General features: G+C 41.3%; 1 protein-coding gene across 1 annotated transcript in view; it reads right to left on the bottom strand.

Moving 5' to 3' along the window:
- LOC136884018 (gamma-aminobutyric acid receptor subunit alpha-6) overlaps positions 1–17679 on the bottom strand; it is an 86767-nt gene that overhangs the window by 27089 nt on the left and 41999 nt on the right. The window contains exons 2-4 of the mRNA XM_067156019.2: positions 16468–16535; positions 6014–6240; positions 414–496 (exon numbers count right to left, since the gene is read on the bottom strand). Of these exons, the coding sequence (XP_067012120.2) occupies positions 414–496; positions 6014–6240; positions 16468–16535 (378 nt within the window). The remainder of the gene's footprint in view (positions 1–413; positions 497–6013; positions 6241–16467; positions 16536–17679) is intronic.

Below are 17679 nucleotides of genomic sequence, written 5' to 3'. Positions count from 1 at the left end.
ACTGGAAGCAAGTGGCCGTGGCCTTAATTAAGGTATAGCCGCGGCATTTGCCTGGTGTGAAAATGGGAAACCACGAAAATGATCTTCAGGGCTGCCGATTAAATTCTTTTATTCTTGCAATTTTATTCATATCAGTGGTAAATTCAGGTGGAGGAATATGGATTTTTGTCATAAATTTAGTTTTTTCATATGAGATTTTAAGTCCTATGTTTGCTGCTTGCTCTTCCAGTATAGCAATCTGTTTCTGTGCATCAGAGGCATGTATAGAACGGGACCTTTGAAAAGACGAAGCGTGTTAAGCGGAACAGTCTATCAATGACGCACGTAGGCGTACCTATCCCTTTATTAGATAAGAAAACACAGTTGACGTATTCAACACGTTCGTGTAGAGAAAAGAGCAGAATACTACTTACAGCTGCTAATGACCAGCGGACATGTCTGCGAATCGAGAGGAAATTTTCTCAAATGCATGGGACAACTGGCTTTGATGGTCAATCTGTAAAGAGAGAAAACAGTGAAGCAATCAGATTACACGAAATAGAAAACATATTGAATCTCCTATATAACACAATCAATTACAAAAATTGATTTCAAATACGTTGCACTCAATCTATTTCTGCACACTACAAAAAAATCTAAGTCGACGTACATAATCTTTCTTTCAAAAGTTAAGTTAGAAATTCATAAGAACTTCCGAATGAGACTATATAAAGGTCTTCATCCGAATACTACATATACTTCTTCATGTAACTCTGTCCTTCTCAATATAATAAAAAATGAATTTTAAAATAATCCAATATATACATCTCAAATCGTATTCTTTAACCGTCTTACTAATAAAAAGTCCTTATACAGTTGTTTAACTCTTGTTTAGTTAAACAGTGAATAAACCCTGTATAAGCGTTTTACATTTTTCTTACTAATAAACGAGGTATACGCATTGTATTACTATACAGCACGTATACACTCGTTCCAAGGCGTAGGAATCTCTTCCTGCAGTTCACTGACGTATTTCGCACGTTCACTGCCTTTATGATCGCTTCTGCTGGTTATCTACGAGCAAAACTTTCCGGAAAGTCGCACAGTAGCACGGCATATCGAAAAGGCAGTTGTAACACTAAGTGAGACAGCTGGAAATTGGCTTATACTGATATCAACATTTCTTCAGCTTGCTTGTGTAATGAACGCCAAAAAAAGAAATGGAATGGCTTAAGAAAAGATCAATAGCTCCTAACTGGGATAGTACGGAAAACGCAAGCAATTGTAATTGAATCGGCGAGTTGAAAAGTGTACCGTACACATTCTTAAATCCTTACTTTTCAGGAGAAAGGAAAACCTATTTTGTAGCTAAACGAAAGGTTTGATCAAAAAAGTTTCTATTAGGCATTTATACGTTATATTTCTGGGTATTCAACTACAAAGTATGGAAATCATATTACGTATGGTTTTCAAGTTATGCCATTTTTTATCTCGAGGAATATGCCCAATTTTATAGGTACTCAATTTTGAGAAAGATCTTTGTAGGGGCAGATAATGTATAATAAACTCGCAATATCAAAAGTCTATTAAGCAGTAACACATTATTACACAAAAATACGCCCAACCATAATTTATTTTATAGTTATTGCCATTCCGTCTCTTTAAAGTGTTTTACTTTACGAAGATGTCTAGCGTCCATAACCTCTGAATGGTGTATGTCTTCTATGTTTAAAATATCGTGAAGATCAACGTTATCGTCCATTCTCTCAATGTTAAATGGATAAGTCGAATATTTCACCTCGATTATATTACTGTAGACAATAAATACCACGAAAATAAATTGCTCACTCGTTTCATTTTCCGCTACTCGCTGCTATACAACGCTTATACAAGGGTCCTGGTCTGTATAAGCAATACAATGAATAACTATAACAGATGTATACACAGGAAGCTTATACACGGTTTATTAGTAACGAATTTCACATAATCGGTGTATAAACCTTGTATAAAAGTTATACACCGTTTATTAGTAAGACGGTAAATATGCACGCTGTCCTGCTTTTATGTTTGTTAGGTAATTTACAAGGGCGAATCAGAAAGTAAGTACCAGCAACACGTAGGGAACACAACACGGCTATGGCAACATACAATGTAAGTTCACTTTTCCACTTAGTTCCCAAGAGACTATAAAAATTTCATGGAACGGAAAACCAACTTTTCGATTTCGGATGCGTAGAAATCACCCACAGCGCTATGTAAGCTGCTTTCACCTCCTTATCGTTTCGGAATCGTTGTCAACCGAGATCCTTTTTCAGGTTACCGAACACATGATAATCGCATGGCGCTAAGTCTGGACTGTATGCAGGATGTTACCATACCTCCCACTTGAATCGCTGCAGTAGTTCGGACGTTTGGCGGGCCGTGTGAGGTGTTGCTTTATCGTGCTACAAAATCACACCGGCGCTCAATTTTCCCCGCCTCTTTTCTTTAATTGCCTTACGCAACCGGTTCAACATTTGAATGTTTAACTATACGAAGTCGAGTTGATTGTCGTGCCTTCCGGCATAAATTCCACGTGCACCATACCCGCCATTACCTTTCCTGTTGAAGGTTGGACCTTGGCCTACTTTCGTGGTGATGATGTGGTATAAAAAATAAGCATCCATTTCACCGATCTTCCCTTTGTTTCGGGATTGAAGTGGTGGACCCATGTTTCATCCCCAGTGATGATTCACCGCAGAAACTCGTTGCCTTCCACAGAATATCGTTGCAAAAATGCCAGTGATGATTAGAAACGTTGTCCCTTATGAACATCGGTGAGCAAACGTGGGGCCCATCTTTGACGCAGTTTATGAAATCTAACGGGATGGTGAACAATGGAGAACACATTGCCATACGAAATGTTAAGCATAATGGCAATTTTCTGCAGTGTTATGCGTCGATTTTCTCTAATGATCTCATCCACAGTCAGCATTTGCAACGGTACTGGACATTGCGGGCCTGCCTTCACGATATTCGTCCGTGAGATCCGTGTGTCCGGAGTCAAATGGCTTACTTACACCACTTCACAATACCTGGGCGAGAAATTGCACGCTCGCCATATACAGCAGTGAGTTCACGATGAATGTCCGTGCAATTGAGCCATTTATCCCATAGAAATCTGATCGTTGCACGCACCTCCAATTTGGAGTGAACATCCAGTTGACGCGCCATTTTGCTTAGCCCGCTCTGCACACACAATACGACGGGATACCACACCAAATTTCATATCAGACGTGTCAGCAGTTACTGTAGCTTGCTCCGCACTGCCCATGGTCACGACACACAGCGTGTTCTCGCGGCGAGCAAGTGTAACTTACTTTTTGATTCGCCTTCGTATACCACATCATCGTTGCGATTAGAAAAACCACTATGTGATAATATATCACCACAGAACTCTGACCAGGAAGGATCTATCATCTCAGGTTTAGTATTGCATGGCCTACAGTATATTAATGAATTTTCTTTCTAAGTGAAACATGTGCTCCGGTGGGTTTTTCTCCCCTCAAATCCTAGTTTTTCTTAATATTAGTTATCAATAGCACCGTGAAGCATTAACGCAGTATTGTATTGTTTTGTGAATTGATATTAGATTTAATGATGTTTTTAACCTTGTTACAGTGTCATTAAAAAGGAATTTTAAGAATAGACTAGTTAATTATTTTTCAAAATTATATGGAGGTACTGTATATTATTAAGTATTATAAATTTGAAAATGGTACTACTAATTGGTACTTGAACCTAGGACCACAGGATATCTGCATTTATTTAGCGTATCATGAAATTAATATTAATATTTTATACACAGACAACTGTTCAAAACATAGTGATGACTTTTTCTGAATTTCACAATAACAGTTCAAAATGAAGACTTGAAAACCAATGAAAGGCTAGGCGGGTAGAGTAATGGCCTTCTGAACCCAACTTGGCATGTTCGTTCCTGGCTCAGTACGGTGGTATTTGAAGATGCCAAAATTCGACAGCCTCGTGTTGAAAGATTTACTGGCACGTTAATTAACTCCCATGGGACGAAATTCCGGCAACTTGGCGTCTCCGAAATTGTAAAAGTAGTTAGTGGTACGTAACAAGAATAACATTACAATTAACACTGAGCTTATGAGTTTCACAAACAGGAAAATTCCTCTGTTTTAATTACTGCGTTGATGGGGTTAAAGTTTATTTTGGGAATCATTGTAAGTACCTGAGGGCATATAAGTCTCTGCTAAGACCCCAACTAGAGTATGGTTCCAGTGTATGGGATCCTCACGAGGATTACTTGATTCAAGAACTGGAAAAATTCCAAAGAAAAGCAGCTCGATTTGTTCTGTGTGATTTCCGACAAAAGAGTAGCGTTACTAAAATGTTGCAAAGTTTGGGCTGGGAAGACTTGGGAGAAAGGAGACGAGCTGCTCGACTAAGTGGCATGTTCCGAGCTGCCAGTGGAGAAATGGCGTGGAATGACATCGGTAGACGAATAAGTTTGAGTGGTGTCTTTAAAAGTAGAAAAGATCACAATATGAAGATAAAGCTGGAATTCAAGAGGACAAATTGAGGCAAATATTCGTTTATAGGAAAGGGAGTTAGGGATTGGAATAACTTTCCAAGGGAGATGTTCGACAAATTTGCATTTCTTTAAGAAAAGGCCAGAAAAACAAAAGATAGGGAATCCACCACCTGGGTGACTGCGCTAAATGCAGATCAGACTGATTGATTTGATTTGATTGCTTGAAAACTGGGGATATAAGCCATTTCCGATTATTTTCGTATGTCACTCCCTTCCCCAATCCAACTATGGGTGCTTATGGGTGTCTTACTCCCACGGTATTTTATCTCCATATAGTATTTAGTCAAATGAGTTGCAAGTTTAGTTGAAATGGCAGGTTTGCCTATAGTCGCCGTCATTTTTTTATCGTTTAGCTTCGCAAATATCTGTTCTTAAAGATATTGATCCTTAACAGTGTGCAACCCGCTGAGCACAGAATGTATTGCGGGCTAGGGTATGCCTTCGTCTGCAACTCTTGGAGTGGTCATTTAGTCATTTATTTTAGGTTTACTCAAAGTCTAGTGAACTTAAAAGACCTATCAAAACTTGATGATTCACCGGTAGGTAATTTCTGAGAGAATAACGTAAAATTGAAGCAAATCGGTCCAGTAGAACGTACGGACTGGACAAAGCTGTTCTTAGTAAACGTGTTTTAAAACTTCGCTTTACAGGAGAGAAAGCTGAGTGGATTCGGGATATCTTATTCATTAAGTTAGAAGTAACAGGCATGAAAATTTCGAGAATGATTGCTGTTATAACAGGTGAGAAGAATAGCAGGAAGGTATTCGGAATGAGGAGATAAAGATTAAGTTAGGAATGAACTCGATGGATGAAGCTGTACGCATAAACCGGTTTCGATGGTGGGTTCATGTGAGGCGAATGGCGGAAGATAGGTTACCTAGAAGAATAACTGACTCTTTTATGGAGGGTAAGAGAAGCAGAGGGAGACCAAGACGACGATGGTTAGACTCAGTTTCTAACGATTTAAAGATAACAGGTATATAAGTAAATGAGGCCACAGTACTAGTTGCAAATAGAGGATTGTGGCGACGTTTAGTAAATTCGCAGAGGCTCGCATACTGAACGCTGAAAGGCATAACGGTCTATAATGATTTATTTATAACTTATCTAAAATACATTTGCAAATATGCAGTAGGGTATTATACATTATCTTTGTAATAATAATAATAATAATAATAATAATAATAATAATAATAATAATAATAATAATAATAATAATAATAATAATAATGTTACCGGTATTTGTTTTACGCTGTGTAACTATTTTTTATTTATTTTGGAGACGTAGTACAGTAGTGCAGGGATGTTGTTCCATAGGAGTTCTCTGAAGACCAACTGTTTACTTTCCTACAAGTATCAGCGGATTAAGCCGGGATCGAACCCGGAAACTTGAGCTCAGGAAGCCAGCACTCGACTGCCTGAGCTACTTACCTCGTCGAGTAAGTTAGGAGACCATCATCGCTGAGTCGCAGGAATTTGTTCGGTACGGTGATGCGATGCAGGTGAGATTTCTTCCCGTTCATGAAATATGTGTCTGGCTTCCAGACGCGGTCCAGTAACAACCACGGTAAAGACAGGGGTTCACTCTGACCGGGAAAATGGAAAGTTAGCCTCTTGTCTGTCCACGTCTGGCGGAAGTAACAATCCATCACATAAAACTGGAAGAGAGATGAAATTATCAGGTTACAACTTTTAAAATTAGTTTTCTTTTAAATTAAACCTAATTAGCCGGAAAATACGAGCGTGAGCTACAGTTATATGACGTAGCAATCATATACTGGGCGGGCAAGTCTGCCTGGTGTCAGCAGCGTAGTAGCAGTGGCTGGAAGGGGCGGCTCGCATTCTTTCTCTCCTCGGCTGCGAGGTTCGGTCTGTGATAAAGTTTATACAGAAATTGAGACGAGCCATTCAAAACAAACGGCGTAGAATGCTCAGTGCTGGTCCTAACAGGAATAAATCGATAAGAAATGAGGATTGTCTGGTCGAAAGGACGTAAAATGAAATGCATATGGAATGTACCCATGATGGGGTTTGACACAAATTTTAAGGAATTACGTCTTCCTGGTTTTGATTGCTCAATGCAATCGATAATACTCAACTATTTTAATTCATGTGCACAAAATACTAATTTATTTTTTGGAACTGGAAATAGCACCTTTATAATAGACACTCCTCGCTGGCTCCGCCGGCAATGTACAAATTATGGTGTTGTTCGTTACTATCCTCACGGATGTATTTGTAAAGTTTCGAGTTAATCAAATAAAGCACATGATCTGCTGTGGTATCAGAATGTAATATTATGCCAACAAAACACTTGAAAGTACATCACACAAAGAAATTAAATTAAACGTTCCTTGGAGCAACACTACGCGGCCGAACTGTTAAAAAGCCTTTCAAAGATCTTCGTCACGGAGACAAATGTACTCATAATTTTTCTCATAATCTACCAATTTAAGTAGTTATTACCTCAAAAGAAAGCGTTTGATCCACGGAGTGTTTTTAGACCGAAACGAACTGCGTACCTCAATTAGAACCAAATATATGATTGCTTCAAAGAGACAAAAAATTGAAAATCAAATAATTTTAGGAAGGTGGAAGTTAAGTGATTTATAGTACCTGATGACAAATCTGTGCATGAATACCTTTCAGTTAGAAAAATGAAGGAAATCGACCGGATAGCATGGCCGGACTGACTGACTTTAGTTTTCATAATTTTTTAATATATAGATGTGGAATCTACCTACTAAAAATGAATTCTAATCCTTCACAATATTAAGAAAACAGAAACTCTGATTATACAGTAAATATGGTACAATGATCAGTTACTGACTGAAGAAATAAAGCGCACTTAGCAGACATGGATGAGCAGGCTTAGGACTTTCAACAATACAACTATAGCAGGGTTGTAGTGAATACAGAAATAGTTTTCAGAATTATTTGTGGTAAAAAAATATATAACATGCGAATAACGGGTTGCTTAGTAGGGCTTTAGACTGATTAGAACAGGAAGGTAATTCTATTAAATTAGTTGTATTTATATGTCTCAATATACATCTGCATATTTATTTATTTATTTATTATTTTTTACTTTTTTGTTTTTTATTTTTTATTTTTTATTTTTTACTTTTTTATTTTATATTTATTTATTATTTATTTATTTATTTATTTATTTATTTATTTATTTATTTATTTATTTATTTATTTATTTATTTATTTATTTACATGACGGGGCTCAGGCTATGAAGCCTGCTATTATGCCAAACCATATAATTGTCCACCTGCATGAATATAATGTATTGAACATTGTAACTACTTAAAATTAAAAATAAGTTTAATATAATTTAAACATTACATTAAATATAATTTAACTGAACTGTAAAGTAGAATAAGAATAACTTGAATATTTTAAAATGAATTTATAGTATTTACTATTATTGAAACTATATATCGAAAATTGTCAACTATAATGTTACTAACTTTACAAATACATTTACATTTTACATTTTATTCATTTGACTTAATCTAACATTTGAGGGTGATTCTTAGAGTAAATTATTCTGAATGTAGGTAAAATTTCCTGCACATTCTTCTGAATAACTTTAGGTTGCTTAGTGTATGCCGGGAGAGAATTCAGGAACGTATGGTTCCCGGTACAAATGAGTTGTTATACATACTTCTGTGGTGAGTGGGGATGGACAGCAGGGGTCGTATTGATGTCCTTTATAAAAGTCAACCATAAAAGCAAACACTATAAAGACACTATAAATCTTCTATAGAGTATCAAGCTCATTTAATTCATTGTATGTACCAATATTCACGGCTGTGTATCATCTAGATCAAAAGAAAACGGTATGCAAAAGACTGTGTTTTTGCGTTTTTTAAAAAAATTGTAAACTTCCTTCACTGCTTACTGGATCAATCAATTCCTAGTAAATTCAACAGATGTATACCCACAATTCATTGTAACAATACTTCAAAATCTCACAAGAATTGTTCAAGTAGTTTAGATTACATTAAGGATTTATTGCTGACTCGTCTTTACACTATCCGGTCCCCTTAACGAGGTGGTTAATAAGGATTACAGATCGCTTCGTATGTTTATGAGTAGAGACGAGAATTATAGGCACTAAAATAGTTAAAATAGGCAGGCATATAGGCTCTTAAATTAGCCAAAATAGGCATTTAAATAGGAACTAACATGTAAAGTAGGCATGAAAATATTACTTATAATTTAATAACAGACTCAATTACTGTAAACGGAATTTACAAGCAACGTTACAAAGTTTTCCGGTAACAATCTTGTTCTTTTGACATGCATAATATTTTTGTACTGAGAGAAAGATCTTTCAACATCACATGCAGCGGCTGTCTTCCCAGAGGTTCGGTCAGAACTTCCCTTGGCTTCTTCCATAATCCTAAATGACTCGACCAGGGCCATGCCACTCTTCTCCAACTTTGTGATTACTCCCGGCAGCTTGTTTAAATTTGAAGATGCTCCGGTTTATGCAGGGGCATATTAGCTCCAACATTGCAATGCATAGGTCTGAAGAAAATGGTTGTTGGTCGCTGCCCAAAGTGGACTGGTAGAAAGGCTGCATTGATACAGTTTTCTGTACTCGTATCAGATGCATTGCAGTATTTCAAAGTTGATCTATGTAGTATTTTTATCACATTTGATCTGAAAAATACGGCAATACGATTGACATAAATTACATTGTCCCTGTATCTTAAATTTCTACAGTTGGGCTAATTGGCAATGCTTAGTATATATCATGCATTTGTTTCATTAAAAAGACTATTAGGGTTTATGTTTCTAGAAGTACAAAACTTTAAATTTGGAACAAAAGAATTAGTAATTTACATGGAAATATGTCCTCAAGGATTTTCAGTTATAATTTGGCAGTATCGTGTCAAGTTCACTGGGTGAAAAATATAATAAAAAAGACGTGAAACGATACCGGAGTAGCGTAGAGGAGAGATCCGTCCTTTATGCTTGCCAAGGACCCACCAAGCTGCCCCTAGCAGTATTCCTACTTATATAGAAGAATGAAAACGGTGGCACCATAAATCTCAGATTTTTGAACATTTTGTTTGTTGCTATTCGCTTTGGTCAGCCGGGTCAGCTGACATGAAGGCGACTTTCTGTTGCCTGCAATAGATCCTGCATCATGTGTGCTCACAAGGCCACCACCCTCGTTGAAAATTAAAAACCGCCTAATTTGAAATTGTCGTGGCATGCGCCCATAACCTTTTTTTTGTCACAATTTAGCAAGACTCTAGAGGGGATGCTAGAGGCTTGTTGGCGACTTCGTGGCGCTAACCTGGGAGCTTACGCCCCCTCAGGATCTCTTTGCTTCCCGCCCCCTCCCGCCAAAACACAACGGTTACTAACCGGACCTCACCAATCCAGACCAGCGGTCTTTTCGCTGGCCTGGTCTTGTAAAGATAGTCTTAGCAACCTTTTAGAACACGCTGTGGCATCGTCCTACCCGGGCTACATTGGACCTGCAACTTGTGTTTCGCAAAGGCTTAGCAGAAGTGTAATAGAATTCACGATTTTTAAAGGGAGTTTTAAAAATTGAATTTCAGTTGTAAATCTCTATTTTCACAGGAAATGAGTCACAGTTCGAAATACCGATTTAATTTTCATCCATTCTGTGACAAGAGACCACCGGCGTTCTAACTCCTCGTTCAATAATTATTATTTACATTTTAACAATATCAATTACTGAAATTTCACGACTATTACAGTATTGCAACAAAACAACTTGCCAAAATACATGAATTAATAGGCTAATATATGCCACAATTTTATGCGATCATAGTTCTCAATCACAAAAAACATAAAAGGAACAATCGAACTTACATCCTTACAGCAAGCTTGACAGACTACCCTTCCATCCGTAACGAAATTGGGATCCCCTGTGATCCACTGCTTCAGCCAGTAGGACTTAGACGATTTTTCTTTGGGCTTTGCCGCAAACACACTTCTTCTTCTTCTTCTTCTTCTTCACAATAGCCGGGCTGAGTGGCTCAGACGGTTAAGGCGCTGGCCTTCTGACCCCAACTTGGCAGGTTCGATCCTGGCTCAGTCCGGTGGTATTTGAAGGTGCTCAAATACGTCAGCCTCGTTTTGGTAGATTTACTGGCACGTAAAAGAACTCCTGCGGGACTGAATTCCGGCACCTCGGCGTCTCCGAAAACCGTAAAAGAATAGTTAGTGGGACGTAAAACAAATAACATTATTATTACTTGTTGACAATAAATCGCAACACGTCTGAACATAAAGCGTACGCGTACAACAGTTCGCATCGAAAGGGAGGTACAAGGCATATGGGTTGCGCAACATAGTTCGACATTGACTGGTTCTCGCTGATGTCTTGGAGGGGTTGAAGGTTTCGAGGTCAAATTGTTCCTTGTTTCTCCTGATGGAGATTTCCCTAGAACTATTCCTGGTGACTTCTGAGAATTCCCATTTTTGTTCGTGGGGTGAACAGATATTGGGAAAAGAGAAGATAAGGCTGTCGAGCACACCAGCTACTGGAAGAAAACCGGCTTTTTTAAAACACAATCAAAAGGCATCAAATAGGCAATTATACTCCAAACAGGCACAAACCCCTGAAATAGGCATTTATAGGCACAATAAAACCAACGAAATATAGCTAAACATACTAAAACGGATTTATATCTCAAAAGCCTACGTTTCTGAACATAGGGATAAAATAGGCAAATAGGCAAATTCTCGTCTCTATTTATGAGAGTATATAAGGAGGTGAGGGTGTATCTCACTGGTTATAGTATGGCTCCAGTGTATATGACCCTCATCAGGATTACGTAATTCGAGAACTGAAATGGACCCAAAGAAAAAGCAGCATGATTTGTTTTGGGGATTTCCGACAAATTAGCAGTGTTACGCAATCCATGGGCTGGGAAGACTTGGAAGTAAGGAGATGAGTTGCTCGACTAGCGGTATGTTTCGAGCTGCCAGTTGAAATATCGCGTGGGATGAGACATTAGTAAACGAATGCGCTTGAGTGGAGTTTTTAAACTTAGGGAAGATCATAACATGTGGCTGAATGGTCAGCGTACTGGCCCTTGGTTCAGAGGGTCCCGGATTCGATTCCCGGGCGAGTCGGGGATTTTAATCGATTCTGATTAATTCTTTTGCCTCGCGGACTGGGTGTTTGTGTTCCTCCCAACACACTCCTTTTCATATTCATACAACATACCATACTACCCACCACCACAGAAACACGCAATATTGACTACGTCCCTCCATATAGGTTTGGCGTCAGGAAGGGCATCCGGCCGTAAAATAGAGCCAAATCCACATGTGCGACGCAGTTCGCACCCGCGACCCCACAGGTGTGGGAAAACGCGGTAGGAAAAGAAGAAGATCATAACATGAAGACAAAGTTGGAATTCATAAGGACTAATTGGGGCAAATATTCATTTATAAAAAGAGGACTTGGGGAATATAATAATTTTCCAACTTCTTAGCAGTCATTTGAGAAAAGACTAGATAAAAACTAATAGGTAATCTGACACGCGAAAGAAGGCTCTAAATGAATAACATTGGTTAATTGTAAATTGTACAGTTACTATATTCAATAGCCTGCCTGGTGGCTATGATGGTTAGTGCATCAGGTTTTTGATAGTTTGATACTGTAGTTAGCCGGTTGAAGTCCCGTTGGTGGAAAAAAAGTCACCGACTGAATATTGTTTGGCAGGATAGGATTTATTTTATTATTTGTTTTTTACAATTTGTTTTACGTCACACCGTCACAGATAGGTCTTATGGCGACAATGGGAGTGGGAGGGAAGCGACCGTGACCTTAATTAAGCCTGGTTTAAATTTTAATTTCGTATGGCTATTCCTAGCCGAGTGCAGCCCTTGTAAGGCAGACCCACCGATGAGGGTGGGCGGCATCTGCCACGTGTAGGGAACTGCGTGTTATTGTGATGGAGGATAGTGTTATGTGTGGTGTGTGAGTTACAGGGATGTTGGGGACAGCAGAAACACCCAGCCCACGGGCCATTGAAATTAACCAATGAAGGTTAAAATCCTCGACCCGGCCGGGAATCGAACCCGGGACTCTCTGAACCGAAGGCCTGGTGGGAAGATGTGAAACCACGGAAAACCAGCTTCAGGGCTGCCGACAATGGGGCTCGAACGCACTGTCGCCCAGATGCAACTCACAGCTGAGCGCCCCTAACCTCACGGCCAACTCCCCCGGTGGGAGCATAGGAGAGAGGACATTAAGCCTGGAGGGAAGATGTGAAACCACACAAAACCAGCTTCAGGTCTGCCGACAATGGGGCTCGAACGCACTGTCTCCCAGATGCAACTCACAGCTGCGCGCCCCTAACCTCACGGCCAACTCCCCTGGTGGGAGCATAGGAGAGAGGTGATTGTGGTGTGAAATTTATAATCGCAAGGTTTGGTTTCTGTGATATAATGTACTGTAGATCAGTGGTGTGCACTGAACCACATCTACACCAGCGCTGCTGGGGTAAATAACTTTACATTTATATTTTTTTTTTCCTTAGAACGCTTTTTATAAAGTTTATAAAACTGCGAAAATCTAAGTCGAGCCAAGTACTGGACGGCTGTCTCGACAAGCCGCTCGCACTACCGCATTTCAGCTTCTCCAGCGGGCTGGGTCTCCTTGCCGGCGCGAAAGACAGCCCGGCGAAATTTAAGTCGCTTGGTTGACGCATGCACTTGAAGCTTCCTTGTCCTGGAGACGGGACGGGGCTGTGGGCCATCCCCCGACAGAAATTTATGGCAGACCAGCAAGCTTAGGTAAGGGATGTAGTTTTAATTCTTGTCACTACCGGGCGAGTTGGCCGTGCGCTAAGGGGCGCGCAGCTGTGAGCTTGCATCCGGGAAATAGTCGTTCGAACCCCACTGTCGGCAGCCCTGAAAATGGTGTTCAGTGGTTTCCTATTTTCACACCAGGCAAATGCTGGGGCTGTACGTTAATTAAGGCTACGGCCGCTTCCTTCCCACCCCTCAGCCCTTTCCTATCCCATCGTCGCCATAAGACCTATCTGTGTCTGTGCGACATAAAACAAAGAGCAAAAAAGGGTAGTTTAAATACTTGTCGCTCGAAGTGTTCAACGCTACACGCTAGAGGCTACAAGACAAACATCAACATGTTAACAGTATAGCCACTTGCACAACGTCTTGATTTTTAAAAAAATAGTCCCAGTTTATGAAATCAATTGTAGCCTAATTTGCAAGAATACTTTTAATTTTTTGGATTTCGGCATTTACAACATTTTTTCGAGCAATTCGTTGATGGCACGTTTCGAGTATTTTTTTCCGATAGCCGCAGAAAAATATTTTGATTGCCCAACATGAAGACAGGGCTAAGCGCGAATTAAAAGAATTTTGTATTTGGTTGTCTGTGATGGGGTATATAGTGAAATTTTGTAGTGTTCCTCTTGGATTAAAGGTGAAATTTTCGTGAGTTCTGTGCCATTCTTAATGAATATAACGTGTGTTATACGTCGTGACGAATATTTTCCCTCGTTTGTCGTTAATGCACGTACATTCAGTATGTATGTTCAGTCCGTCAGCCCTTCCGCTGGTGGGTTCCTCAACAGCTCTGCCATCAGCTGTCATAGATGGCCTAGGTATCACTGAAGAGGCGTACTAGGGAAATGAGGAGTGAGGTAGTTTCCCGTTGCTTTCCTCACCGAGCCAGAGTTGCTATTACATAATCAGTTTGCCAAGCCCACTGAAATGCACCAACCGACCCTATGAGCAACATTTTCACACCATTCATAGCAGGGACTGGCTGCATAAGGATTGGCATTACTAGCATCGCTCATACCTCAGTCACTTTCATATTGTCAAAGCCAATACCAGGTCCCCCTGGCAAAGGCCTGTACATTCAGTACACGAATGAAAATATAAATGTTCGCCGACGATAAAATACGAGTTAACGTTTGCTAATTCAGTTTAGATTAGGCTTTGTAAGTTAAAAACAAATAGTCCCAGTGTGTTTTTGTGGAAACCATGACTGTACTATCACGAAGCGTCACCGCATGAAACTGTAGGTACATTGTTGTGATAGTGACGTCACTGCCATGAATATCAATTTGGATTTACACTGACTGACAGAGCAAATGCAACACCAAGGAGTGGTCAGAACTTTATGCCAATTGCAGGGTAGACTGACGTCACTGAGGTATGCTCATGATGTGAAATGCGCCGCTGTGCTGCGCACGTAGCGAACGATAAATGGGACACGGCGTTGGCGAATGGCCCACTTCGTACCGTGATTTCTCAGCCGACAGTCATTGTAGAACGTGTTGTCGTGTGCCACAGGACACGTGTATAGCTAAGAATGCCAGGCCGCCGTCAACGGAGGCATTTCCAGCAGACAGACGACTTTACGAGGGGTATGGTGATCGGGCTGAGAAGGGCAGGTTGGTCGCTTCGTCAAATCGCAGCCGATACCCATAGGGATGTGTCCACGGTGCAGCGCCTGTGGCGAAGATGGTTGGCGCAGGGACATGTGGCACGTGCGAGGGGTCCAGGCGCAGCCCGAGTGACGTCAGCACGCGAGGATCGGCGCATCCGCCGCCAAGCGGTGGCAGCCCCGCACGCCACGTCAACCGCCATTCTTCAGCATGTGCAAGACACCCTGGCTGTTCCAATATCGACCAGAACAATTTCCCGTCGATTGGTTGAAGGAGGCCTGCACTCCCGGCGTCCGCTCAGAAGACTACCATTGACTCCACAGCATAGACGTGCACGCCTGGCATGGTGCCGGGCTAGAGCGACTTGGATGAGGGAATGGCGGAACGTCGTGTTCTCCGATGAGTCACGCTTCTGTTCTGTCAGTGATAGTCACCGCAGACGAGTGTGGCGTCGGCGTGGAGAAAGGTCAAATCCGGCAGTAACTGTGGAGCGCCCTACCGCTAGACAACGCGGCATCATGGTTTGGGGCTATTGCTATTGCGTATGATTCCACGTCACCTCTAGTGCGTATTCAAGGCACGTTAAATGCCCACCGCTACGTGCAGCATGTGCTGCGGCCGGTTGCACTCCCGTACCTTCAGGGGCTGCCCAATGCTCTGTTTCAGCAGGATAATGCCCGCCCACACACTGCTCGCATCTCCCAACAGGCTCTACGAGGTGTACAGATGCTTCCGTGGCCAGCGTACTCTCCGGATCTCTCACCAATCGAACACGTGTGGGATCTCATTGGACGCCGTTTGCAAACTCTGCCCCAGCCTCGTACGGACGACCAACTGTGGCAAATGGTTGACAGAGAATGGAGAACCATCCCTCAGGACACCATCCGCACTCTTATTGACTCTGTACCTCGACGTGTTTCTGCGTGCATCGCCGCTCGCGGTGGTCCTACATCCTACTGAGTCGATGCCGTGCGCATTGTGTAACCTGCATATCGGTTTGAAATAAACATCAATTATTCGTCCGTGCCGTCTCTGTTTTTTCCCCAACTTTCATCCCTTTCGAACCACTCCTTCTTGGTGTTGCATTTGCTCTGTCAGTCAGTGTATATGCGAGTGTGTGGTTGAAAATATTATTCAGATACCTTTCTCAGGTAGACCTTTCCACGAAAAAAGCAGTCTTATTAACTGTTAAAGTTGACTTTAGAGAGCATAGTGGGGCTGCGATTGCTTATATTTAAAACATTTTTGTAGCTGGGGTAAGGAATGTCTTCACCGTACGCCACTGCTGTAGATATGACAGAAAGAAACCATTCACACCGGAAAGAACAACTACACAGCAAAGCAACCGTGACGCAAGAGGAAGACGGTGGAAACAACAGAAGAAAAACTGATCTTGAGTGGATTACTCCGTATTTTTTCGTTTCAGATTTAGACACTTGCGCTTTCCTTACCTCATCTGTTTCAGAAACTGGCCCCATGCTATAGATCAACAAATTGACTGTCACGTGGACAGGAGGACCTGGAACAAACAAAACACAATCGTAATGCGATGGAATTTTTTGTTCAGAAATAATTATTTTTTTGTACAACGTGACAAAATTGGTTCAGTGTAAAAGAAGGCATTATAACCCTAACCACATCTATTAAAAGAAGGTCATATAAATAAATAAATAAATAAATAAATAAATAAATAAATAAATAAATAAATAAATAAATAAATAAATAAAGTAACAACAAATTTCACTATTTTTGAAGACTGAGTGGAGTGAAAAGTGGGTAAAGTATTGATATTAAAATCTTGTATAAAGCGAGAATGTCCGCCTCTGTGGTGTAGTGGTTAGCGTGCTTAGCTGCCACCCCCGGAGGTCCGGGTTCGATTCCCGGCTCTGCCACGAAATTTGAAAAGTGGTACGAGGGCTGGAACGGGGTCCACTCAGCCTCGGGAGGTCAACTGAGTAGAGGAGGGTTCGATTCCCACATCAGCCATCCTCGAAGTGGTTTTCCGTGGTTTCCCACTTCTCCTCCAGGCGAATGCCGGGATGGTACCTAACTTAAGGCCACGGCCGCTTCCTTCCCTCATCCTTGCCTATCCCTTCCAATCTTCCCATCCCCCTACAAGGCCCCTGTTCACCATAGCAGGTGAGGCCGCCTGGGCGAGGTACTGGTCATTCTCCCCAGTTGTATCCCCCGACCAAGAGTCTGAAGCTCGAGGACACTGCCCTTGAGGCGGTAGAGGTGGGATCCCTCGCTGAGTCCGAGGGAAAAGCCGAACCTGTCGGGCTGAGTGGCTCAGACGGTTAAGGCGCTGGCCTTCTGACCCCAACTTGGCAGGTTCGATCCTGGCTCAGTCCGGTGGTATTTTAAGGTGCTCAAATACGTCAGCCTCGTGTCGGTGTATTTACTGGCACGTAAAAGAACTCCTGCGGGACTAAATTCCGGCACCTCGGCGTCTCCGAAAACCGTAAAAGAGTAGTTAGTGGGACATAAAACAACTAACATTATTATTATTAAAGCCGAACCTGGAGGGTAAACAGATGATGATGATGATAAAGCGAGAATAACATGCTATTTCTTTCCAACGTAGACCATAGTTCCTCTATAACAGGGGTTTCCAATTTGTAGGGGCTCGAGGGCCATTTTGGAAACCTTAGTCATATTCGCGG

This window comes from Anabrus simplex, chromosome 12 (assembly GCF_040414725.1).
Source record: "Anabrus simplex isolate iqAnaSimp1 chromosome 12, ASM4041472v1, whole genome shotgun sequence".
Lineage (NCBI taxonomy): Eukaryota > Metazoa > Arthropoda > Insecta > Orthoptera > Tettigoniidae > Anabrus > Anabrus simplex.
This window is presented reverse-complemented; position numbering and strand designations above follow the sequence as displayed.